The following is a 24114-nucleotide window of genomic DNA, read 5'->3' as shown; positions in this document are numbered from 1 at the left end:
GAGAGAAGAAGAGAAGTATCTGAGACGGCATCCAATCACGAATGACTGCGATGTGGCCGGGGAGCAACTCCAAGAGGCTGCTAATCTTACCCCCCAATACTTTTTTAAGGAAAAAAGAGAGAAAAAATAAACTCCAACAATCCACCTAAACCTTCCTCAATTTTTTAGCGACGCTAAAAAACAGCCTGCCACCACGTATATTTTAGCGTTGACGTTCCTCCCCCAATCCTGATTCCCGCACGCCCGCCAGTCCCTTCCGATGGGCCCAATATGATGACGTGACCTGTGTTTGAAATATTGGGGGCTATTTATTAGCGATCTGCTGTGAACTGATATGTTTTTGGGGAAAAATTTTTTGGAAGAATCCCCAATACATAATTTTGGGGAAGAATTTTTTAGGATACTCTTGGAGTTGCTCTTACATGATCTGACGATCTGAGAAGAGGAGTGGGACCGATTCGAAAAAAGCGTGGGACTAAAAATCAGGAAAAAGTAAGGACTGGCGGTTATAGCAAATATGCTGCGATCAATCCCGTAAATTTCTCTTGCTGCAAATGTTGCGCCGATGGTGGTTTGTAGACCCGTCGGCCATTCCGTAGCTTGCCGACTTGTGCCAAGAAACCTATCGGTCACTTCTGTAGGTTGGTGACTGTGACAACAAAACTATCAGACACTTAAATCACCGTTGGCCATTTGTACAATAGCCGAAGGTGATTAGCTGAACTGTAGGGAATATAAAGGTGCTCGGCAATTGTCGGCTTTACCAACGGGGCGGTCGGTCAGATATAATAACTCTCGGGTAAAGATAGGATTCTATTAGTGGACTAGAGACGACATTAGTGTAGCAAGTGCATGAAACAGCGAGCGCTCTACCATATGAGCTACGTCCCCATTTTGTTATTGAACAACCTTACAAATACCTTTAATATAAAAGCTGATATACTCTTGCCGACGTGAAGTTTGCGGATGGTTTTTCTTGTCTTGTTTGGGTACGCTTCTGCTAGCTACGCTTGATTATAATCTAAACGAAGATTTTCTCGCTTTTCGCTTCTTGTTATTGAAATCTCTAAAGCAGCTTACCACATAAGTGAGAATCGGTGGAAATAAGTAAAACGTTTGGTGGGATTCTCACTTATTTCTACCGATAAGCTGCTTATAAGAGTAAACAAACGGGGTCTTAGCACGCCGCACTGCCCTGTGAAAACCAGGAGCCTAGCCACTGTGGCAAGGCCATTACAAGTGGTAATAGCTTCGCTAGGGATGGCAGTCGGACCCATGCGTGCGGGCGCCCGTGGGTTTCACACCTGATGGGTGCGGGCGTGGGTGCAAAATTCCACCCATGGGTCTAGACCCGACCCGACTCGCATTAAGATGGGTTGGGTGTGGGTGTGAATTTTCACCCGTGGGTGTCCAATGGGGCCCATCATAACAACGTATATTCTAGTTCACCTCATGACACATGACTCTTTGTACCATGAATTCGATCCAGCCCAACTGAAACCCTAGACTACACAATCATTCACTCAGTCATTGATCCATGATTTGCCTATGGAACTATGGATGGTTGGAGCTGGAAACTGTTACTTGGTGGTTTTATGTTTGCTGAATGGCCAGTGTGCTAGTCTTGTGATGTCTCTAATTAATTCTTTATTTACGTATCAGCAGGGCGGGCTAGGATTTGGGGTACGGGTATATAAAAATTTCAAAGAGTGACTTTTTTACAGCCTAAAGAAAAGATCCATGACACATAATTGCAAGAGTGGAAGAATTTCTTCTTTGCAGCAGACGTTTCTAAGAAAGATCTCAAATCAGTAGTAGCACTACCACCCTACTTTCTCTCATTTTTCAGACAAAAGAAATTACAAATTCACAAGTTTTAGAACCTCAGCCCTCAATTTTGGAAACATTAAGACTCACAAACATTCACAAATTGCATTTCGTAGATTGCTCACCTTAGTCTTCAGATGCTCCTTTCAGAATCCAAATCGGAGAGGAGATAGAGCTAGACTATGAAATGTAGGAGAAGAAGGGGTTCCGGCTGTCCAGGGAAGGACAGCGCCGCAGCCGCAGGACTCCGGGCTCCAGGACGCCGCCAGCTGCTGCCAGGCACCCACGACGCAGCGCCGGCCGTTTGGCACTCAGCACTGCATGCACCCGCCACCCGCCGCATGGGCGCACGTCACTCGGCGCGACGGGGCCAGCCGCCGCCTGCCGGTGTGGCCCTAGGGTTTGGATCTTTGGAGAGGAATGTGAGTGGAGTACGGCGATACGTGGGCAAGGTCGCGAGCGGGGGCAGGAGACAGCCGCAGGGGTCCCAGGTCAATACCTCAGTAGGCTATTGGGCCTTGTGGGCCGTCAGGATGGAAGTTCAAGGTGGGCTGCTATGCCTCACCCACCCATTGCCATCCCTAAGCTTCGCCCGGCGGGTTCAAAGTCTAGTTCTCTGCCGCCGGTCCGATCGGTGGTTTGTGAAGAAAGATTGCCAAGGGAATTTCTGCTCAAGATTTCAGTAGAAAGATGATCACCCTGCAGGATATGACTTGAAACGAGTTCTGCGTGTTTGCAATAAGTATGCTATACGAATTGTATATCAAGGCATGAGAATTAGCATCGAAGGACCACCCGTTCGCCGCCCCACTACTTTTGAACAACTGCATATGTTTCACATAAGATGAGAGCTAACATTTCAAAATCTCAAATCAAGCGGTTTAGATAGACCATGCATGTGCCCAATGGACACGTGCAGTGAGAAGGCCTTTCCCAATTATATTTAGCAGCAAGTCTCATGTTGCTCGGACTAATTTTTCATCATCATATCCCAGGCTCACACAAACAAAACCCCATTATTTCAATTATTAGGGGGTGTTTGGATACGAGGTGTTAAACTTTAACAGTGTCACATCGGATGTTCGGATGCTAATTAGGAGAACTAAACATGAGCAATTATAAAACTAATTGCAGAACCCTGTGCTAATTCGCGAGACGAATCTATTAAGCCTAATTAATCCATCATTAGCAATTGGTTACTGTAGCACCACATTGTCAAATCATGGACTAATTAGGCTTAATAGATTCGTCTCGTGAATTACACTCCATTTGTGCAATTAGTTTTGTAATTAGCCTATATTTAATACTCCTAATTAGCATCCAAACATCCGATGTGACAGGTGTTAAACTTTAACACATGGTTGCCAAACAGGCCCTTAGTTGACTATATCTCGCCCTCTCAGTGTCAGTCTCCGGTTTCTGCGGCCGTTACTCGCCGCTACCGTTCCTGCTGTTGCGGAGCATCTCCTCCCGTCGCACGCCACGCCGTTGCGGCGTAAAGCGGGTGGTCGTGCCACGCGAGCGCGAGCCTGCCGGCGCACTCCAGGATAAGCAAGAGAGTAGGCCTTGCACTTATCCAAAATCCCATGAAGAAATGCTGCTGGAAAAGACCGAAAGAGTAGATAAGCTCGGGGCCGGCTTGCTCCACTACAATCGTTCACACAAGCTGGGTCGTCAAATAATACCTCAGCATCATTTCTTTGCTAATTTAATTAGCATTAGAACATGCTGGCAAATTAGAACAAAAGTAGACGTCTCTCTTCCTCGGCACGCACCGTACGGAACGCTCGTCCTAGAAGATAAAAGCGCGGCTCTCGCTTCGTGTGCAGACAGGGATCCGTCCATCCATGCATGCATCTAAAAAAAGGCGCGGCGAATGAGGTCCGCGTGAGCCCGCACCAAACGCCCCCGTGCTCTCAGCTCGTTTATTCTTCCAAAGCTCAGGAGAGTCAGGACGGCCGAGACATACGGGAGAGGTGGCGTGGAGAGAATCCTGCCGGAGCTGCCCCACTACTCAACAATCCTTCATCACCGTCGGCTCCAAATCCATCATCACTGCTGGTTTCGGATCCATCGTATAGAGAGGCAGCGGTGATGGAAATGGGCATCACCGCCGGAACTAAAACCGGCAGTGATGCCTATTAAAAAAAGAAAAAAAATCCCGACCCCGCATCCCGCCGCCGGTGCCCGGCCAGCCGCCGCACCTCTTCACTGGATCTCTGAGGTGCCTCAGAGATCCGGCGAGGAGGAGTGGCGGCCGACCGGGACGAGGAGTGGCTGGCGGGTCGCGAGGGGGGGAGGGGCGAGGCTGGCGTGGACGAGGCGCGGCGGCGAGGCGGCCGAGCGCTGCCGGCGAGATGCGTCCGGGAGAGGGGCAACAAAGGGAAGGGGAGAGGAAGAGGAGGAGGAGAAGGAGAAGGAGAGGTGCACCCGGGAGGCCGCGCGCCGTCGTAGCCCCAGCCGCTGCCTTGCTGCCGGATCTTGTCACCCTCGACAAATCCAGCTGGCCGCCGCCGCCGCACCTTGCCCCGCCACCGCTCCTCGCCTCAGGCATGAGGTGAGGGGCGAGCGGAGGGGGGAGGAGAGGGGAGGCCGGGGAGGGAGAGGGAGGGGCCGGGGTCGTCGGCGGTGGAGGGAGAGAGAGGAGGGAGGGAGTAAGAGGAAAGGGGCGGTGAGGGAGGAGGGATGGAGGAGAGGGGAGAGGAAGAGGCGAGCGGAGGCGGGAGAGAGAGAGGGGAGGCTGAGAGCTGAGGGAGGCGGTGTAGGGGGAGAGACGAACCGCGAGTGGATAGGGACACATGGGGGTTGGGGGTTGCGGGGGAGAGGGGGTGCCGGACGCAAAGTGAGAGTAAAATTGGAGTTGATAATAAATTCGGATCCGCGAACTCTCCATCACCGCCGATTTGTATTACGAGTCGGTGGTGATAGGATAATATCATCACCGGTTTGAGTTTTCATTGCCGGCTCATGTAAAAATCGGTGGTGATGAGTTATCACCGCCAGATTGTCGAAAACCGATGGTGATGGGGCGTCTAGGATGGCTCTTTCTCTAGTAGTGCCGGCCTGCTGATGCATGCGACTAATAATTGGGCTAGAGCTTATGGCAATCACGCAACTCGTAAAGCTAGCGATCCAGAGACGGATCGGAGTAGAAGGTGGCGAACGGAGCTAACTGCTAACCCCGGAGAGGTCGATCGGAGTGAGAGTGAACTCCCCGCATGCACCGGGGGTCGTTATTCACGCCTCTCTTTTACATTTTTCATACCGTTTCCATACTCTGGTAACTGCCCCCGCATTGACCGGGCCAAACGCATCAACGGTTACTAACTAGGGGGCAGTTAGGTCATTTCCCCACCCGGTGCGCAACCGAGATCGTTTGGTGTCGTGTCTCGCTTTTCTTTTGCAGCGTGCGAGCGACAAGGCCGCGCAACGCAAGCAATGCAAAGGCAAAGCCGACCGCCGGCGACAACGACTCGGCCGGGACTAAAAAAATTGGCGCAAGCCGTTGCAGTGGATCCGCTCGCTCTCCCATCTCCTCATCCATCCCGAGGCTGCTCCACAGCCAGAATAATATCATTTTCGGGATCAGGACGCCTGCAGGCTGCAGCGAGCCTGCTCCTGCAAATAAAGCATCCTTTTTTAACTGCTGATGGTAACTACATATTCCCTGGCGATTAGTTTAATCATCGCATCCTAATAAACTATCTGGAATCTACCGACTAGGCGAGAACTTTCTGCTAATTCCATTGCTCCTGGACCGAATGAAACTTCACCGTACCTAGCTAGTAATCTAGTGCGGTAACACGAGGGTTAATTACTGTGGTAGTGATCGTTGTCAGTTAGTCACTGGATGATAGAGTCACTCGATCAACTGCCCTGTGCCCCTCCCTGCCTGTGACTGAGAGTACCAATCCGCCTTTTTCCTGTCTTGTATGATTCTGTACTTTATGTCCAGAAGATGTGAAAGAATCACCTGCTTATCAAATCGGTCCGTATAGAATCTATATCTCCTTTTAGCGACAGCGGGTGCTGCGGAAAAATCTCGTAAAAAGCCTCTTGGAAAAGGGACGTGGGGTTTAGCTATTTGATGAAAAGGAACATTCCCACAGGAAAAAAAAATCAAGAGAAAAATATCATTAGGTTGCCTTTTTCTTTGTAGAGAGGGAGTACCTTGTATTTGTTCACAAAATACATCAAGTAGTGGTGGCTATTCTATCATTAAGCATTTAAAAGCATATGCAATTATTTTGTTGACGATATATGTCAAGATTTTGTTTGCTGCATATCCACAGGGTCTATTGGTTTGTGAGACACCATTTATCCTTTTTAAGAAAATAGGAGGGGCACATGCACCCCCTGCTGGTTATAAATGTAATGGTAAAAATTGACAAAACAAGAAAAACAAGCCAGTTGATAATTGCATAAAAGTAGCATGTTTGTAGTCCTTGACAGAGGCCAGGACTTGCTTGAAGATCCAAGCTCGTTGTGTATGGAGAGAGTGTGTGTACACATCCTAATTTGTGTGTCGACACATTGAAGTTGCGCACTAACTCTAACCAAAGTTGTAGAATCTCAATCTAGATCATAAAGTCTTACAAATCCCGCAAGGATGAAATTATCATGAATCTATTATGAATCTCAATTCTGTTGGATCACATGATTTTAGTTATCTCCCGCGTGATAGATAGGATTGCACATAGGACCCTGATCTTAACAACAAACTTTGACCACATCTAAAACTAGATAATATCTATGTGAAATTGAGTTTAATGAATTTATAGGTTTGCAGTGAATAAATGCACTCACATTTGCATATACAATAAAATTGTATCAAAACAAATATTATAAGTTTATATTTATATAATACTCCTTCTGTCCTAAATTGTAAGTTGTTTTGGCATTTCTAGATTCATAGATTTTGCTATTATCTATATATACACTATGTATAGATATATAGTAAAAGTTATGAGTCTAAGTATGCCAAAATGGTCGACAATTTGGGACGGAGGAGTATATTTTTGGAAATATATGTATTTTCATCCGTCAGATTGTACGATCCAATACCATCAAGAAAAAGAAAAGCAACCAAAGGATTTTATCAATAATCCCAAGCACATAAAAGAAGAGCAACCTACTAATCAGCTTTATGTTAACTCAACCATATAATGAGTAGCTACTAATTAGATCGACTTAACTTGATGTGAATAGGTTAAGAAACTGATATCGAACCGTAACTACTCGTACATAACTCATCTCTACCATCAATGGCCGTGGGCCAATGATTGTAGAACTCCCGTATCGCTGGCGCAAATACTTCGCTTGGGGAAAAGAAATTGCACAAGTGACGGCTGACGGAGTAGGCTTGCGTGGCCGGGGCGAGCGAGTATATAACCACCTGCCCGCTGCCCGCCTGTGCTGCCCACACTTGTCACGCGCAGCGGAGGCACCCACTGACGCACAAACAAACGCGCAGGCGAGGCGAGGCGGAGGAGGCCGCACCGCAGGCACACACGCAAGAAACAAACGGCGCCTCCTCCTCTTCTCCAGGTCGTCCAGGCTCAAAAAGGTCCAGGCGAAAGCGGAGGAGGAGCGGGAGCTGAAGCGGTTACGCCCTCCGACTCCGTCAACTGGTGAGCTCACCTCCTCCATCTCCATCTCCTCCCCCCGGCTCCACGCCCTTCGATCTCGCGCTCGCCCTCTCTCTGTCTCCCCCCGGTCGCCGGTTCCGTCGGGTCGGGCGACGACTGAGGCCATCCTCCACGCACCGCAGGCGGCGGCGGCGAATGGTTTCTTGCAGAATTGCGCCCCACTTTCCGTTTCCGGTTTGGTGTGGATCGAGTGGTTTCAGTGCGCGTGTGCTGTTCTTACGTGTTTCGTCGGCAGGCGATGCGCAGATGTGTTTGGCTTGAGTGCACGCGCGCGGATGTTGGGGGTGCCTTCTCTACTCTTTCTTCTTTTTCCGAAAGGACGGCGAAAGTTTTACCTTTTGCCTTCTCAAACTCTGTTTTTTTTTTTGTTTGTATCGACTCTGTTTCTCTTTGCGACTGATAGAGCGAGTGATTCCTTTTCGTTTCCTCTTGCGCGGATGTTTCTTGGTAGGATTACTAATTCGATTTCCTCTAGTGCAAATGTCATTCTTTGGTATGGTAGGCTTCATTACTGTTCTTCGTAATAGTAGTGCCGATATAGATCTTAATCACAATGTCTTTAATTAAAGTAATAGGCGGCTTTGGTGAAACGGAGGACGTGCTCCCCGAGTGATGGCTTTCTATATTCCTGCTCATCCCGATATTTTGTTCTGAATATACTAAAACTTGGGCCGAACGGCAGAAAAAAAATGGAACTAGAGGCATCAGGTCTCCTTGTGACTCCTTGTGAATTTATCTGTTTCTTTATACAGCAATTTGTTCAGATGCAAACCGTTTGAGTTAACGGTTAATAAGGGGGAATCTTGGAGATTCTTCTCAGGGAGGGGAGGGAGACCATACGTTTCTAAATGCAGTTGTCAGATAACTAAGGGGAAAAAAGGGGAGAGTTTTCAACTTTCTTTAGTTCCAACGGCCTGGTTGACCATATTAGGCCATACATATTGTAGCAATTTATTACAAACAATTAAGTTTTTTTATTGTTTCATGTTCTGGATCTCAGGCTTCAAACATATGTTGTCAACCCTGCTTTATCCATTTAGAGATCTTGAAGCAGCTGCTACCTGCATGACTGCCCTTCTCCTTTCCTCTAGTCACTGACAAGGGCCACCACTGCATCCTTCTGAATTTCTGAACCGTCCAACTCTGTTCCACGATCATACCTTTTTCAGGCATCACACGAGCGAGCAAGATGGGTGGCTTCGTGGACCCCTTCGTTCCAGCGCCGGCGTGGCCTCAGGACATGGTGTTCACTGGCACATCCTGGTCAGGCAGCGCTTCCTCTCTTGCTGACTCAGCAGGGACATACTTGGCAGCTGCACCAGATGAAGACACAGAGTTTCACCTCCAGAACAGGTCCAAGCCTGTGTTCTTGAACGGCAACGCGAAAGAGATCTTGTCGTCTGTGGAGCTGCACGAGCAGTTCTTGCAAGCGCAGTTGCAGGACGACGTGACGCAGGGCCTGAACTTTGAAATGGACGGTGCTCTCATGGCCAGCACGCTGGGCTCGGTCCTGAGCACGCCCTCTGCCATATCACTTGCCGACAGCGCTCCTGTGGTGTGCAGCTCCAATGACAGCAGCGGTAGCGAGCAGTCCGGCCTGCCGCAGTTCCTCCTGGGAGAGCAGTCTGTGCCATCTGCTGCGTGGCCGTCAACTTTCATGCAGATTCCTTCGTTGGTTGGGGAAGAAACATCGAAGAGCTTCGGCTTCGGTGCGGTTTGCAATGATGATCTTCTGCGTGAGGCCTGCGCTGCAGATGGGAAGAACTATCCACAGCTAGGCAACATGCCCTCTGTACCACTGCAGCTACATGTAGGTGGCCAGAAACATAAACCTTGAAATTTTCGGCTTAATTGCAGCATGTCCTTATATGTTATGGTATTTGGTTTTGTATGCTTGCAGAATGATGTTGAGTTCAACACTGGAAAGATGCTCTCTTTCGCTCCGGGTCCTGGGCAGCAAGTGAATACAAACTTTGAGGATCTGCAGATCAGTCAAAAGGTCAGAGTGATATGCCTGCTTTCTTTTGTTTTTTTTTCTCGGACATGTTTCATTTGTAAGAGAAGAATAATGTATTAGACTATTAATTAATAGTACCATCTAGAGGCATCAAAATAAAGATGCACAGTAAGCTGATGGTGTTGGCACAGACTGAGAGTGTACCATGACGCATTTGTTTACCTAACCTGATTGCGACGTTTCAGGAATTCAGCAGTCTGCATCACCTGAACCTCTCCTCGCTGGTTTCTGGGCAGCTTTCATCGTTTAATGCTACAGGAGTAGCGCATAATCCTAAACAGGTTTCTGTCTTCCTGGTCCCTGTTTTTTGCTACTTGTACTTTTTGTAGCCAAAGTTTATTTAACTGATCAGATGAATCATGCTCCTTGTTGCAGTCCAATGAAGTCAGCAGTGGAAAGAATGGATTGAATGCGCCGCCGTTCATGGCTCGATCAGAAGTGCCGAATGGCAGTGGGATTGCTGCGAATGGAGCTCCCAAGCCACGCGTCAGAGCTCGCCGAGGCCAGGCCACTGATCCACACAGCATTGCAGAGAGGGTGTGCTTATTCATGATTTTTTTCTACTGTCTGAATTTGATAGGTTCATTATGATCATGAGGTTTGAACGTATTGTGGTTATGTTCGTTGCAGCTCCGAAGGGAGAAGATCTCTGACAGGATGAAGAATTTACAGGAGCTCGTCCCAAACTCCAACAGGGTACTCGATTGCTAAACTAATCCTTGTTTCCAAACAACACTTCTCTGTGCAACTATTTCTGAACCTGTATTTCTTCCGTGCAGACTGACAAGGCATCCATGCTCGACGAAATCATCGACTACGTCAAATTTCTCCAGCTGCAAGTCAAGGTCTGCAGTCTGCTCACTACCGCCATCTCCCTGTTGCCTGCTGTCTGGGTTACCATAACTTGTTGGCTGATCTCATTGCTGTGGTTGAAGGTTCTTAGCATGAGTAGGCTGGGCGCAACGGAAGCCGTCGTCCCGCTCTTGACAGAGTCTCAGACTGAGGTAAATCACGCAGAGCCTGAATTCAGACTTTCAAAGTACATAGCGCTTGTTATACCATTTCTTGTTGTGACGTGTACTGCGAATGCAGAGCTCCTCCGGTGGTCTCCTTCTGTCCCCGAGATCAGGCAGGCAGCAGGCGGGCAGGAGCAGCCTGCTCGGGCAGTCCGAGCTCCGGGACGGTGCGTCTTTCGAGCAGGAGGTGATGCAGCTGATGGAGAACAACATGACGACGGCGATGCAGTACCTGCAGAGCAAGGGCCTGTGCCTCATGCCGATCGCGCTGGCGTCAGCGATATCTGACCAGAAGGGGACATCCTCGGAGGCTGTCCGGCCGGTAAACAGTGGTGCCACGGACGAAGAAGATGGCGCCGGCGGTGAGAATCATGATGCGAAGGAGATGCTGCGCGGGCTGAATGCGTTTGGCAGTGCGAGGGAGATGAAGTCCAGGGCCTAAGCGGCTAACAATCAAGCCATCCTAAGCTTAGATGCCTGACAGTTCGTGCCGTGTTCTACTGGTTCTTTCTTGCGACTTGTAGCCTGGAGCCTGAACCAAGCTTACATGTGCTATATCTTTCTTCTTCTTCTCATCATCACAAGAACGTATGATTAATCCGTCCCTAATTTGGATTATCTTGATCGGTCGACGCAGCTCTGTTTCGACTGTGACTTGTTTCTGCGGTGCATCACAAAAAGGCAACTTAACTTTGTTCAACATGTCCTTTCTTTCATGAATCATGAAGGATAACAATTAACAACACAAATCTTGGATACATAATAAATTAGAATTCCAGATATCATAGGAAGAGCAATTTAAGTGCATTTCCCATAACAGAGTGCTGATTTCATTGGCCGGCCAGCCAATGCATTTCAATTGACTGACAATTCACTGTTCCGATTATTGTCATTTGGTTTCGAGAATCGCGCGGCCAAACTCGAATTCGAATTGGAAGAACAGAATTCTAGCAAATGGAGGTTATTGGTCGTCTTCAAGTTTAATTTCTAAGTAGGCCTAGTCTAAATGGTTCATCAACCGAAATACCCAATGGACTAGGACACCAGGTCTTCTCCTCCCTAGTCCTTCCTGGCGAGGAGGCGCGCGCGGAGCTCGGCCGCGTCGACGTCGGCGAAGCGGTCCTCGGGGGCCCAGCACCCCGTCTGGGGGTCCCTCATCCAGAAGACCTCCCTGGATGACGACGCCGTGCTACTGCCACCCGCCGAGGCCGACACCCTCGCCGCCATTGCCGCCGCCGGCGCCGCGCGCTGGTGCACCTCCGCTCCGGCCGCCGCCGCGGCGTAGCCCCTCCGGCTGCGACACACAACGAACCCATGAAAAGCAGAGCATCAGCAAAAGAAGAGAAGCAGAAACGAACAGGGTACTCCGGTGGGATCGGAGACCGGCGGTGGGCACCTGAGCGAGAGCAGAGTGGCGACGGGAGCGCGCGGCATTGCTCTGTGTTCCGAGGGAACCACCGGGGAGAGTGGCGACGGCGTGCTCTGCTTCCGGGCGGCGGCTGTGCTGGGCTCTGCTCTGCGTCCGGCGTGCCCGGCGCTGCGGCAAGCGTGGTTATATAGGAGGCGGCGCTAGGGTTTTTGCTCGGGTCCGGAGCCGCCGCCAGCCGCGCGGCGGCGCCAGTGCGCCGCGCATCTGACAGCTGGGCCTGGGTCGCGTCCGATTCGAGCAGCCCAGCTGGTAAGTGGCACCGTCACGCCTTCCAGGCAACACCAGGCGCTGGTCGGTGAGCCGCTTGGCGACGTCCCTCGCCGAGGACTCCGAGGCGATCACCCAAGCCTGGGACAGAAGCGCGCACGAGGCCAGCAGCAGCACGGCGTAGACGAGCGCGTACGTGGAGCGGGTCGGCGGCGAGCCTCGCCGGCCCGGTGACTTGGTAGGCTAGGCCGCCGACCGGGACTACGGCGGCGTGGCTGGCCTCCTTCCAGACGCCGAGCTGGCTGTAGTGGTGTAGCTGCTGCGACACCATGTAGAGCGCCGAGACCGCGGCGGAGTGGAGCACGTACGATGGGCATGGTTGACGTGTAGAGAAGCTTCATCGGGAAGGAAAAAACGGAACCGGTCTCGGCCAAAGCATGTAAAGTTGTAAACGTGTCGGTGCACCGATACATAGTCCGTACTGGAAACCTCCATTATACACATCATATATATGTCCGGTGGTGGTGAAGCCGGCCGAAAAAGAGCAAGAGATCCATCGACTTCCCATCCATGGACAAGACGGAGCAGCAGGAACAGGAACGCAAGGCACGGCCGATCACGGCTTCCACGTGGCCGAAGCGGCTCGCCTTCAAGATCGGCAAGCGAGGGCTGTTCGGTTCCCGCCCCGGCGCGACCCTGCTCATCATTAACTGCCTCGGCGTGTGGTCCCTCCGCCGCGACCGCTACGTCAAGAAGACGCGCTTCTTCCACTTCTGCGAGCTCAGAACCAAGGCCGGCGCGGTCGAGAAGTGGCACGCCTCGCTGCGGAGCCTCGGCATGCGCTCGTGGCCGGAGTACGACGAGAAGGTCGCCTTCTTGAGGGGAAAGCTGGCGGACGCGTACTGGGGCGCCGCGCCGGCGCCGTACAGGGAGCGTGCCGCCGGCTACCTCCGCGCTGCGAGGCAAGACAGGCTCCAGCGGCGCCGCGCCTTCTGCACTCCCGCGGCCTTGCTCGCCGGGCTCTGCCTCGAAATAGCGATGGTGTCGACGGTGGTGCCCGCGAGGATAATGTTCTGGTTCATCGTGGTCTCTGTCTGCGTGCTGTGTAAACCTGTAGTGGACCTGTGGCGTGCAACGTTCGATGAGCCGGATGTCATTGTTGGGATGTTGGAAGAAGTAGAAGTAGTTTGAGGTCCTTGATTATCCGATGTTTATACGGGATTTGGTATATATGGTGTACGGCGACGAGTTCATGATTTCTTACTTTCTTTTTCAGTCTACATGTTTAGACGGCTGATCTTCGTCCAGCGATCAGAAGATTGTATTCTACCTCCGCGGTCGTTTCTTCTCATTGTTTGGCCTGGCACCATGTCAACCTCTCCGTTTTCAGCTCCCAGATCACCGCTTTTTCCTGGCACCCGGACTCCCCTAATGTCGCTGAGGTCTCGTTTGGATCCTGGAATTTAATCATAATTCAGACATAAATTAATTAAGTTAATATAATTTACTGGTACGTGGAATATATTTGTATATTATTGTTGGCCATATGGGAGAAATACTTATGTGCTACACTTCTGCTACATGGAAGCGAGTTGAAGAGCGTGCTATAAGAATTGAATTCCATTCTAATAATCATAATCTATAGAATCAATTTCCATCTCCCATCCTATGAATTTAAGATATGCTTATATCTAAACTTTGGAAAGTTGTGGAATGCCACATTCCAAGATAAATTAGCCTACCCTATTAAGTAGATTTCAATTCCTTCAAAATGAAGGGATCCAAATGGGACTAAAAAATTTTAAATCCTAACTAAAAGGCACTTTTTGTTTGACAAGGCAATTTACAGAAAATATTTTGTTAAATGGCCGTGCGTGCCGCTCGATCGATTACGGAATTGATAGATGAGGAATTCCAGTTGGAATCGGAGAGGAATGTAATTAATGTCGGGGATCCACAAACCGTCCAAAGTTAGGATGACAAGTTTTGTGGACAAAATTTAAATCTTATAGTGACATGTTTTTTTTAGAATGAAGTAGGTATTAGGCAAGCCAGATAAATAATCAATCACAAATAAAACATTTTTTTCTACCATTAACTAATTGATTTTTGTGTTCATGTCGATCCATTCCAATCCTAAATTTCCACATTGGGGGTTGAAGCTATTTATGGTGGATCCTTATTATATTTTTCCCATCTTACTATATTTAATATTTATCCACAATCCCATAATTTACATATTAAAGGCCGATGTTCCGGATTAATAATTCCTCTAATCAAAGGTTGGATTCTTTGAGTCTCAAGTATCAACTCGTCATTCCGCCTGGGAGGGAAGTTTGAGTAAATAAGTATTAAAGGCTCATGGAAAACTTAGGACCCAAGCTAATAATACAAATTTTCTTACCTTATTATTTTCTCTCATTTGTTAAATATTCTAACATAATAGTAATATATATGTACTTGTCTATAGATTTGGAGGTTATTTTAGAATATTTTTATAATGGAAGAGCTATTTTTCCAAGATGTCTCGTGAGAATTAACGTGGAGACTCCAAAAGGAGTATTCGATTACTAATATAAGATAATGATTATGTTTATTATTTAAATGAAGTATCTATGTCCGTGCATGTTAAACCCATATACATTTTCCGGCGCTGCTAGTTCTAGCGCCCGGACCAGGACGTCCTTTTGTCCCATGATGCACCCTTTCTAGCGCTCGAACGACGTCCTATTGTCCCATGATGCACCCTTTCTAGCGCCCGAATGTCCGATGGGAAATTTTTCATCGAACGCTCCGTTGCAACATCAAAATACAACATCTGCAACATCAAAAATATATAGTTGCAATATAAAAAAAAATATGACATTTGTTCCTGGAATAGAAAATTCCCGTCGCAACATGAACACTATGTTTCATGCATCATTCACTGTGAAATATGGAAAAACAATAGTTGCAATATCGATGCTTAACTATCGCAACATATGTCGTAGCGTCCGATTTTTCTTCCTCGTCCGGACGGCTGTGTCTTTGCATTACCGTTTTCTATTTAGCCATGTACCAATCGCTTCGGTTACGGTGTACCAGGACCAGGTGAGACCGTGAGATGCTTATGAAACGATCAATCAAAATCATTCAATAGCACATAGAAAGGGATTAAATTTGAATATACAGTGCAATTTACATCAACATTGCAAGGGCCGTCAACTCTGCTCTCAAGATTCAAGAAGAAACTAATTTTACATTGCACCAACATTTACATAGCATATACAAAATTACAGATTTACATGCTCTGCTTCGAAGAACTGCATACAAATTACAAAGACAAAAAGGAGTTTACGTTACACAGCATGCATCCTCCGTCTCTTGGTCTGCAAGGACATCGGCGATGCAAACTCTTCTTTCTTTGGCAGCTCCAGCACGTCGATCTTGTCGAACCATGGGTGTTTGAGCGCCGCGGCTGCCGTGAGCCTCTTCTCCGGGTTGCACGTGAGGAGGCCGCTGAGGACATCGAATCCTTCCTTGGACAGCTTCGACTCGGGAATCAGCTCGCGTAGGTTGTTTTCCCGCTGCATGTCCAGCTCCGGCATCACCACGGTGGCGAACGCCGTGGATGAGAACCACGGCCATGTACTGTCATCAGGCGTGCCCAGCACGTCGAAGATGGCGCAGAGCTGTCCTTCACCGTAGAAGCCTTGGAACAAAGGACTCCCGTTGTTGATGAGCTCTGCCATGACGCAGCCGAGGGACCAGATGTCGACGCGCTCGTCGTAGTCGGGCTTCTCCAGCAGCATCTCCGGCGCCATGTACCACAGCGTGCCGGCCGGCTTGTACGGAGGCCGCTCGTCCGTGGACATGGCGAGGCCAAAGTCGCAGAGCTTGACGATGCGGTGATCGTCGCCGACGAGGATGTTGGCGGGCTTGATGTCGCGGTGCACGATGTGGCCGCCGTGCATCTTCTTGGCGCCCGTGAGCAGCTGCCACATGGCGGCGCGCACCATGGACTCGGGCAGCGGCGGGCTCCCGCGGGGGCGCTGGCGGAGGAGGTTGTGGAGGCTTGGGCCCACGCACTCCATGACGAGGCTGAGGTCAAAGGCATCCGGGCGGCGGACGACGCCGTGGAAGCCGACGACGAACGGGTTGGCGCCGCCGCCGCTCGTCTCCTCGAGGAAGCGCGCCTCGCGCAGCAGCGCGGCGTGCCCGCCGTGGGCCTTGCCGACGCGCTTGATGGCGACGATCCGGCCCGTGGCGCGGTGGCGAGCCTTGACGACCGCGCCGAAGGCCCCCTCGCCGAGGCGGCTGATGTCCTCGTATTGCTCCGCGCTGCCGACAGCGATGCGCCTCCTCTTGAGGCCGGCCGGCCCCGCGGCGGCGTGGTTGCGGACGGCGACGGCGGGCTCTACGCAGGCGGCCATTGCGAGCGGAAGAAGGCGAGGCGGCGGATGGATTGCTCGTCCTAGGCTGTGGAGGGAGAGGCGACGTGAGCAGGTCGAGCGGACGAGGCAAGTCGAGTATTTACGATAGGACTGAATCCGACTGGAGTTGACAAACATCGTTGCAACCGCCGGATGCGATCCGCTGATGTTCGAGCCTAACTAGGAAAGCTTCGCATCGGATGATGGCGTGCCCGTGACGCATATCTCTCGGCGCGCTTGATGCCTTGATCTGCGAAACCAGGAGCGGGCACATGGCCGAATCGAATTAGAAGGTTCAGTTTGCAGATTCGGGAAGCTTTAACATTCAGTTTGCAGGTCGCTCTTCCTCTCGGCCTCAGTGATCATTGTTTGAAATTTCTTTGCAATGTCTGAAATTCTGAACTGTAATATAGTCTCTGAATATTATGGGGACCGATTAGACAATGTGCTTCTGCAGCAGATACATTACTACAAAATTTGAAGTTGACCTGATCCTACAGCAGATACTGGCAGGAATTTGCTCCTGAAATTTCTTACTCCACTAGAAACTGAAGACTGAAACTCTAGGAGTGAAGCCACAAGGGGAGAAAGTTCAGTTTAACGCAGAGATGAGTGCCCACATTCCCAGTTTCTCTGCGTCACTTCTCTCTTTGCTAGTTTACAGGACGCCTTGTTCCAGATTTCTTACGCCAACGTCACCGGCTCAGGCAAAAACATAATTTGCATCTGAATTCTGTTTAAAATTGATCTGCCTTATGAACATACAAAAGATTTAAAATTGGTACAGTGACCAAACTGATCTCTGTTAACAACAGTACTGATCACTTTGAAAATGGTGGTTTCAAATTTGCAATATTTTCAGGAGTTCTCTGAACCTCATAGAGGCACTCCTATGATTACTAACTGGCAAAAGGTACAGACTCGCTAGCATTTTACAGACTCAATTTTACAGGAAAGACATTTTCAGTGCTTGATCCCTCATGCGAAACCATTTGCTGCACTTGGACTGCAACTTTGTCTGAAAGAGCTTTCGCTTCCAATGTGGCATGCACATCATATACGTACTGACTGACAAGAACACAAACAAAATTCAGGGCAATGTCATGCACTTCAGTTGTTTAACAAAATTGCAGAGCTACTTGCAGTTCCCTTTCCCTCCACATTTTCTCATCCGGTTTGGGATCGGCAAAGGCAGTATTAAACTGCAAATCGACTTCAAAACCCAAGGGCACTTGCGTCAGGTGCATTGGAACATTATATTCCATTGGCTGGGAGCCTAATTCTAGTCATCATCTCACTAGGAAAGAAACTAGTTCTGCAGTTGATTGCATTATCAGCAATTAGCTGAGTTGGTGGTCACATTTCTGGGACTCATCCACGCAGGTGAAAGATAACAGTGTTCTGGTGATCTAACTCCCATGTGCACCACAGCCAGGAAACATCAATTAAAAAGTCTAATTCTGGACTAGACGCCCATTTCAAGCAATGAGAAACGAAATATTGCAACTCGTGCATCATGCTTAGAACTGCATCCAGTTAACACGAGGAAAAAACAACAACGTTAATTCCTGCATCGTTTCCACAATTGCACCTGATGAAACTAGTAATCCGGTTGGAACCGAACAACTCACATAGATCAACAGTAAAGGCATGATTACATCAACGAAGAATCAATCATTGAATCAGCAGAAAAACCTAGTACTACGCAAGATCCCCATGAACAGTCAAGAATACAGGCAAACGACCGATCAACTAACAGCCAAAGCAAACAGAGCCCTACAGGCTGCTGACTCCGCGCCGCTAAAAAACCAGGTCTAGCTCCGGGAACATGAAGCAGAGGGCGGTGTAGGCGTACGCAGCGGCCACCCCGGCGAGATTCTCCGCGATCACGAGGTAACTAACCGTGGGCCGCGTCGACGAGGCCGTCCACGCCCGGGTGATCCAGCAGGATGTAGGCCGCCAGCAGGGCGCAGAACACCACCAATATGAATGCCAGGATGACGACGTTGAACCACAGGTCGCCGCTCCTCCACCTCCACCTCGGGGCTTCCGCGACCACCACACCGCCGGGAGCGGCAGCCAGCGCCGGAACCACGACCGGCCGACCACGCGGAGAGACCGGCGCCGCAACCACCACCTCCTCCTCGACCAAACCACTGATGGGATCGAACTGATTGGACACGCCCGTCCTCGCGGGGATCGGGTCGCCCAAGAGCTGCCCGTCGACGCGGTACGCCGGGAGCGTCCCTACGGCGGGGACAACGAACTTCGCCGGCGCCATGAGAGCGGGCGACGGGAACCGGAGAAGAGGGGCAGAGGTCCAAGGTGGTGGGCTGTTTGCTCTTGTGGCGGTGGTGGTGTTTGTGCAGAAGAGGGACGGCGACGGGGACGGGGGTTATATAGGGAACGGTGGGCGGTGGATTTTACAGCGTCTCGTCCGACGAGCAGCAAGAGTTTACCGTCTAATCTCCACTGACTAACAAAGTGACCCCATCATTTCATTTCAACCACGAGTCATTTCAGTTTCACCCTCCGGTGCGAGGTGAATAGTTCGTTACGTACGGCTGCCGCCAGGCTGGCTATTTCAGAGCACGCCGCTGCGACACGACGCCTAACAGAAACAACCACCAGCCCGTCGGTCGAACACCCACCGAGACTAGAGAAGTAGAGAGATGGCTGCGCCGCGCGCCATGGACGGTGCGAGTCCGGGAGCGGGCGCTCGAGGCGGGGGGCCGTTGCGACCACGCCCGTGGGCTGCTCCGCGGGGCGGTGGCGCTCCTCGCATTGCCGATGCACATCGCCGACGCTCCGGCCGGGCGCGCGCGGGACGAGCTTGTGATCGCCGCGCTCCTCGACGCGGGCAGCGGCCTCGCCTTCGCCGCGGCCATGACGGCGGTGGCCGAGCTCCTCGCGCTCCGCGGCGCCGCGGCCGACCCGAAGTACGACTACGGCGTGCATGACGTGCACGCACCTCTATCCTCTGCAACTGCCTCACCGGCGCGCCGGACAGCGTCGCTCTGGCACAACGCGTCATCCCCAAGCAGCAGGCCGTGGCGCGGCGCGCGGAGGGCGAGTGGCCGGCGGCGGCGTGGGCGCAGCTAGCGATCTCGCGGCGAGAGGCCTCCATCGATGACCTTGAGATGCGGCTCGCTCTCACACCAAGCTCCCGGCCGCCAGAGCGTTCGAGCCGTGTACGCGATCAACGCCATGAGGTGGCGCACTGGCGCGGGCACATCGGCCGCGGCAAAGCGCCGCTGGTTCATCCGGGGCATCCCAGCGCTGGAAACTGCGCAAGAATGGACCCTTGTTGGATCTTGCCGTGCCAGAGCCCAGATGTACGCGCAAGAACGCCATGAGGGCTCCGACGCAGAGGCCTCCGAGAGCGGCGGCGGTGGGGATGCATCGGCTGAGCCTGACTCTGAAAAGGCGCGCCGCGCTGCGCCGCGGCGGGTGCGGGGTGCGGACTAGCCGTGCGCTAGGGAGACTGGGAGACCAGTTCATTCAGACGTGCGGTTGTTCTTGGTTTGCCGTTTGAACGCCGTCAAATTAGCGCCAAAACCTGATGAGCATCAGCATCGGAGCGCTGGAGTCATTGCATATTTGCATCAAGGCTCGGGGCGAGCATAGGCAGAGATGGAGAACTGGGATGGAACAATTCCATCTCAATATATCCCTTCAACCAAATACTACTTACAAATTTTGTACGCGAGTTGTTACGGTCATGATCTTATGATTCGCCGTCTAAGCGTTTAGAGTCATCAGATTTGATGACGAGGGGGCTAATGAGATATTTAAAACCATTTATTTGAGTAAGCACAAGTTCTACGTGCACAAATTAAGGTGGGCTAGTAAAGATCGTTATGTGGGAAACACAAATTCGTGTGGCCGTAGAAAAGAAAATTGACCGTACGGTTCAGCCAGTTGACCAACTTGGTCAACATGTGTAGCATTATTGCTCCAAATAAGATCAAAGAGTATTGACTTATATTGAGTTTTAAGAACAATGATGATGAGAAAGAGAAAAGGTTCACACATCAATCTAGCATAAACCAAATTTGTCAAACCTACCAAATATTTTTAAAGACAAAACCTACACTCATAAGCATAAAATCAACCCATGAATAGACGTGGTGTGCGTGTAAAAAATCTATCTAAACTGAACTACACCTCGAATGTTTTTTTTATTTGAGACAAAGAACTCGAAATTCTAGTCAAAATTCTAGGCAATGTTTCACACTAGTACAATGCTCGTTAGCACGCTACGGTGCACCAAATACAACATAACTTTTAAAAATTCAGCACATGAGGAGATAGTTTAAGGTTAACATGAAAAGGGATAAATGAAGAGTCATTTAAATATATGTGAACTAAAAACCATTTCTGAACTGAAGTTCTAAATACACCAAAATCTCAAAGCCCAATCATGATGTTCGCTTGAAGCAGATGGAAGTATATGTGTTCACTAAAATTCTTAAATTAAGGAAGTAGCAGTTCCAAGAAAAAAATCAAAGTTAAATAATCATCAATACCCCTAACAAAGAAAACGTTACGACTCTCTTCAAATACATAGTGAAAATACTGAATTAACTACACTCTTGATATCATTAGTGGACAACTATCGTGGAACATATCCTCCCTATACCAGAAACTTGATAGCCAATAAGGAGTTATGTTTCACAATCAGACAAAAATATTAAATAATAGAAATATCACTATTAGGTTTAAAACTAACGTCTGTGAGCATTTTCTAGTTAATGTCACAATCTGTGCACAGTGGAACTTAAAATGAAAAATCAAGGGACTAACTAGAGTATGACAGGTTTTCTATCAGGAGTCCTGAAAAACCTGAACTTAAATTGAGACTTGGAAGTGGTTGCAGCCTTGCAGCAATGCCAATTCTAATGGGATTCATTTGTTAAGAGAAGCTATGCAAATGAACATTCTTAAAGGGAAAGAAAAAAGCTACCTTGATTCCTCTGTGGCAAGGTGGCTCCAGTACCTCCGATCATCAATACCGGTAATAGTCATCGCCTTTGATGATATACTGATGCAAAGACCTCCCTTGTTCTTCAGAATCCAGAATTCCTACAATCGACAACATGAATGCCTTTTAAGCAAAACAAACAATTTAAGCAAACAGAAGGCCAAGAACAGAACCGATAGTCCACTTCATATGAATATGGCACGATAGCAGATCGGTCCTAACAAAATACTGACTACATGAATAGTTACAAAGTGACAGTTGATGGTTCTCTTGAAAGAATTGAGTTGAATAGTCAAAACTATTAGCATAACTTGTTCTCTATTCCTGTCAGTTGTGAGGACATCTCCTGCAATTAACTGATACTATGCAACAAGGTTGTATATCAGGGGCCACATGAGGTTTCTTGCATTTTAGAACACCAAATGAGGAAAGGGTACCTGCACATTTTTCTTTCCACTATGTGATATATCCGGCCTGGTGCATAAAGCCTCCTTGGATCCTTTAGCATTGCGTCCTCAGGTATACATGTATCCCTCAAACATCTCAAACATAGGAGGCACGGCAAGCTGTTCAAGAAGAGAAGCTTAATTTCAGACTTGCTTGAGCCCAGTAAGCAGTAAACATACTGATACATAGCTACAATATAGCTAGCACAAACATTAACTGAAAAAAAAAAATTAGATAAACCACCCCCAGGTACAATAGAATTCTTTGATAGGACTGACTGTCAATGCAATCATGATGTTCATTAGAATACCGCACCTATACAGGGTTATAAAGTTTTAAAGTATTTTATAATCATGTCTAAAACATCTTCCTCATGAACTAAACTGGTGTGGCTGAGTCTTCATAGTTGAACTACTAACGGTAGTAGACCAAAACAACATTACGATACTTTTGTTTAGAATGACAATAAGATACTATGTTAGTATGTTAAGGCCTATTAACATTTTTTTTCCTAGCAAAGCATGTCAACATAGGTTGTAGCCTTCTTATTAGGACGGAGAAAATATAGCTTCTAATTTAGCCATTGGACATTTATGTTACTCCTGTCAATGTTCCTGTAATGCTTAGTATCAGCACGCGGTAATTTAGCGAGATGATTATACAGCGAATTTTAGAAACGTTAGGAATTCTCTTCTGCTCATTGTAGCAAACATGCAAAGGAGGAGCGAATTGAAATTTTCATACGGAGACAACGGCGTCGCGCTCGACAGTGTGGTGTGAGTAGTATTGCGGGGAGCTGAGGAGTCGCATCGCGTCGATAGGGGATTGGGGGCTCCTCAAAAACGCGGGCAAGGGGGAGGGCGTGGGTGCGGAGGTGGGCGAAGGGGTAACCAAACAACGTGAGTCGTTGGATCTGAGTGATGAGAGAGAAGACGATGCCAGGAAAGATCTCGATGGTCCATTTTAACTGAGTTGAATCCTTGGGTACACAAAATCGTGTGAACGAAGGAAAGACTATCTCAGTGGGTGAAATTAGCCGTGTGGACATAGCAAAGAGTTAACTGGTGGATTTAGTAGGTAGATAGATGAGCCTACAGACACCAACACTACATGGGTGATGTTGCTGGCGTAAATATGATGTAGTGCAAACCATCCGTGGAATCCTGAAAACTCCCACCATAGACTGTCAGATCAGAGATCTACGATGCAAGCAGCATAGTTCCTCGTAACATTTTTCATATAACCCCTCCCTTATACTGTATGCCACCTACTTCCCCACATTAATATCTAAGTGTAATAAATTCAATCGTGCAGTTGCAACTAGCCAATGATTCAAGTTGCAATTGGTCTATACTCTAAGTTGCAAATATTGTAGACCACATGCTCCCCTGGTCGCATTAAATTGGAATATTCCTAACTCAGTTGGGAGTAGCTAGTCAACAGTATTTGCAACTCCAAGTGTAGATCGATTGCAACTTGGAACATTGATCAGTTGCAACTGCAGGGTCACATTTATTGCACTGAGACAGTAATGTCGGGAGGTAGGTGGTGTACAATATAAGGTGGAGGGTTATATGAAAAATATTAGGAGGAACTATACTTAGCTTGCACTGTAGATCTCCAATCTGATGGTCCATGGTAGGAAGTTCCCAGGATTCCACCTACGATATGATTTGCACTGCATATTCTCCCGATGCCACTTCCCTTCATTTATCTCCCTTCATTCCCTATTATTTCGATATCTCCTCACCACTAAATCTACCGTATTCCTAGATCATTCTACCACCATCACAAACCATAGGCAGGGCCACTATCCGCGTACAACTCGCTCTCTGCCCGCTACAACTACCTCGCTGACAAACCACCGAAGACTTCCTCCAGCCTAAATCCAAAACCCTAGCTCTAACCTTAAACCTAAAACCGTTGGCAGAGAGTGGAGTTGAAGAAAAAAAAAGGAGGAGAAAAAGAAAAGGTAAAGAGCTGGGTGGGGTGGCATAGCACATTGATGATTAGGCCATGTTGGAGCTCTCTTGCGCCTCGTTTCTTGCAAAGCCCATCTAAGCAAAGCCCGGCCCATAATAACACACTCCAAATCAACCCAACTATTGCTATGACCAATGTGCATCG

General features: G+C 49.0%; 2 protein-coding genes across 2 annotated transcripts; one reads left to right on the top strand and one right to left on the bottom strand.

Annotated features, from left to right (window-relative positions):
* Window positions 1-7257: 7257 nt before the first annotated feature.
* Window positions 7258-11208, top strand: LOC101783147. The gene is made up of 9 exons (XM_004952676.4): window positions 7258-7457; window positions 8645-9285; window positions 9376-9474; window positions 9678-9773; window positions 9868-10029; window positions 10123-10188; window positions 10272-10337; window positions 10428-10496; window positions 10585-11208. Exons 2-9 carry the CDS (start codon window positions 8665-8667, stop codon window positions 10948-10950), a joined length of 1545 nt encoding a protein of 514 aa, XP_004952733.1. The 5' UTR covers window positions 7258-7457; window positions 8645-8664; the 3' UTR covers window positions 10951-11208.
* A 4274-nt stretch (window positions 11209-15482) lies between these two features.
* LOC101784773 (putative cyclin-dependent kinase F-2) lies at window positions 15483-18837 on the bottom strand. The gene is made up of 3 exons (XM_022828486.1): window positions 18459-18837; window positions 18215-18257; window positions 15483-16440 (listed from the first exon to the last, which is right to left on the bottom strand). Exons 1-3 carry the CDS (start codon window positions 18835-18837, stop codon window positions 15483-15485), a joined length of 1380 nt encoding a protein of 459 aa, XP_022684221.1.
* Between the last annotated feature and the right edge of the window lie 5277 nt (window positions 18838-24114).

Source organism: Setaria italica, chromosome I (genome assembly GCF_000263155.2).
Source record: "Setaria italica strain Yugu1 chromosome I, Setaria_italica_v2.0, whole genome shotgun sequence".
Taxonomy (NCBI): Eukaryota; Viridiplantae; Streptophyta; class Magnoliopsida; order Poales; family Poaceae; genus Setaria; species Setaria italica.
This window is presented reverse-complemented; position numbering and strand designations above follow the sequence as displayed.

Excerpts from the sequence above, each read along its gene's own strand:
- LOC101783147 (XM_004952676.4), top strand. The coding sequence starts at position 8,665 with ATGGGTGGCTTCGTGGACCCCTTCGTTCCAGCGCCGGCGTGGCCTCAG. Across the intron at positions 9,286-9,375 it reads CTGTACCACTGCAGCTACAT|AATGATGTTGAGTTCAACAC; the intron begins GTAGGTGGCCAG and ends GTATGCTTGCAG. Across the intron at positions 9,774-9,867 it reads TAGCGCATAATCCTAAACAG|TCCAATGAAGTCAGCAGTGG; the intron begins GTTTCTGTCTTC and ends TCCTTGTTGCAG.
- LOC101784773 (XM_022828486.1), bottom strand. The coding sequence starts at position 18,837 with ATGGCGCCGGCGAAGTTCGTTGTCCCCGCCGTAGGGACGCTCCCGGCG. Across the intron at positions 18,258-18,458 it reads CCTCGTCGACGCGGCCCACG|TACTAGGTTTTTCTGCTGAT; the intron begins GTTAGTTACCTC and ends GATCTTGCGTAG. Across the intron at positions 16,441-18,214 it reads ATGATTGATTCTTCGTTGAT|CCGCCTCGGCGAGGGGGCCT; the intron begins GTAATCATGCCT and ends CGAGGACATCAG.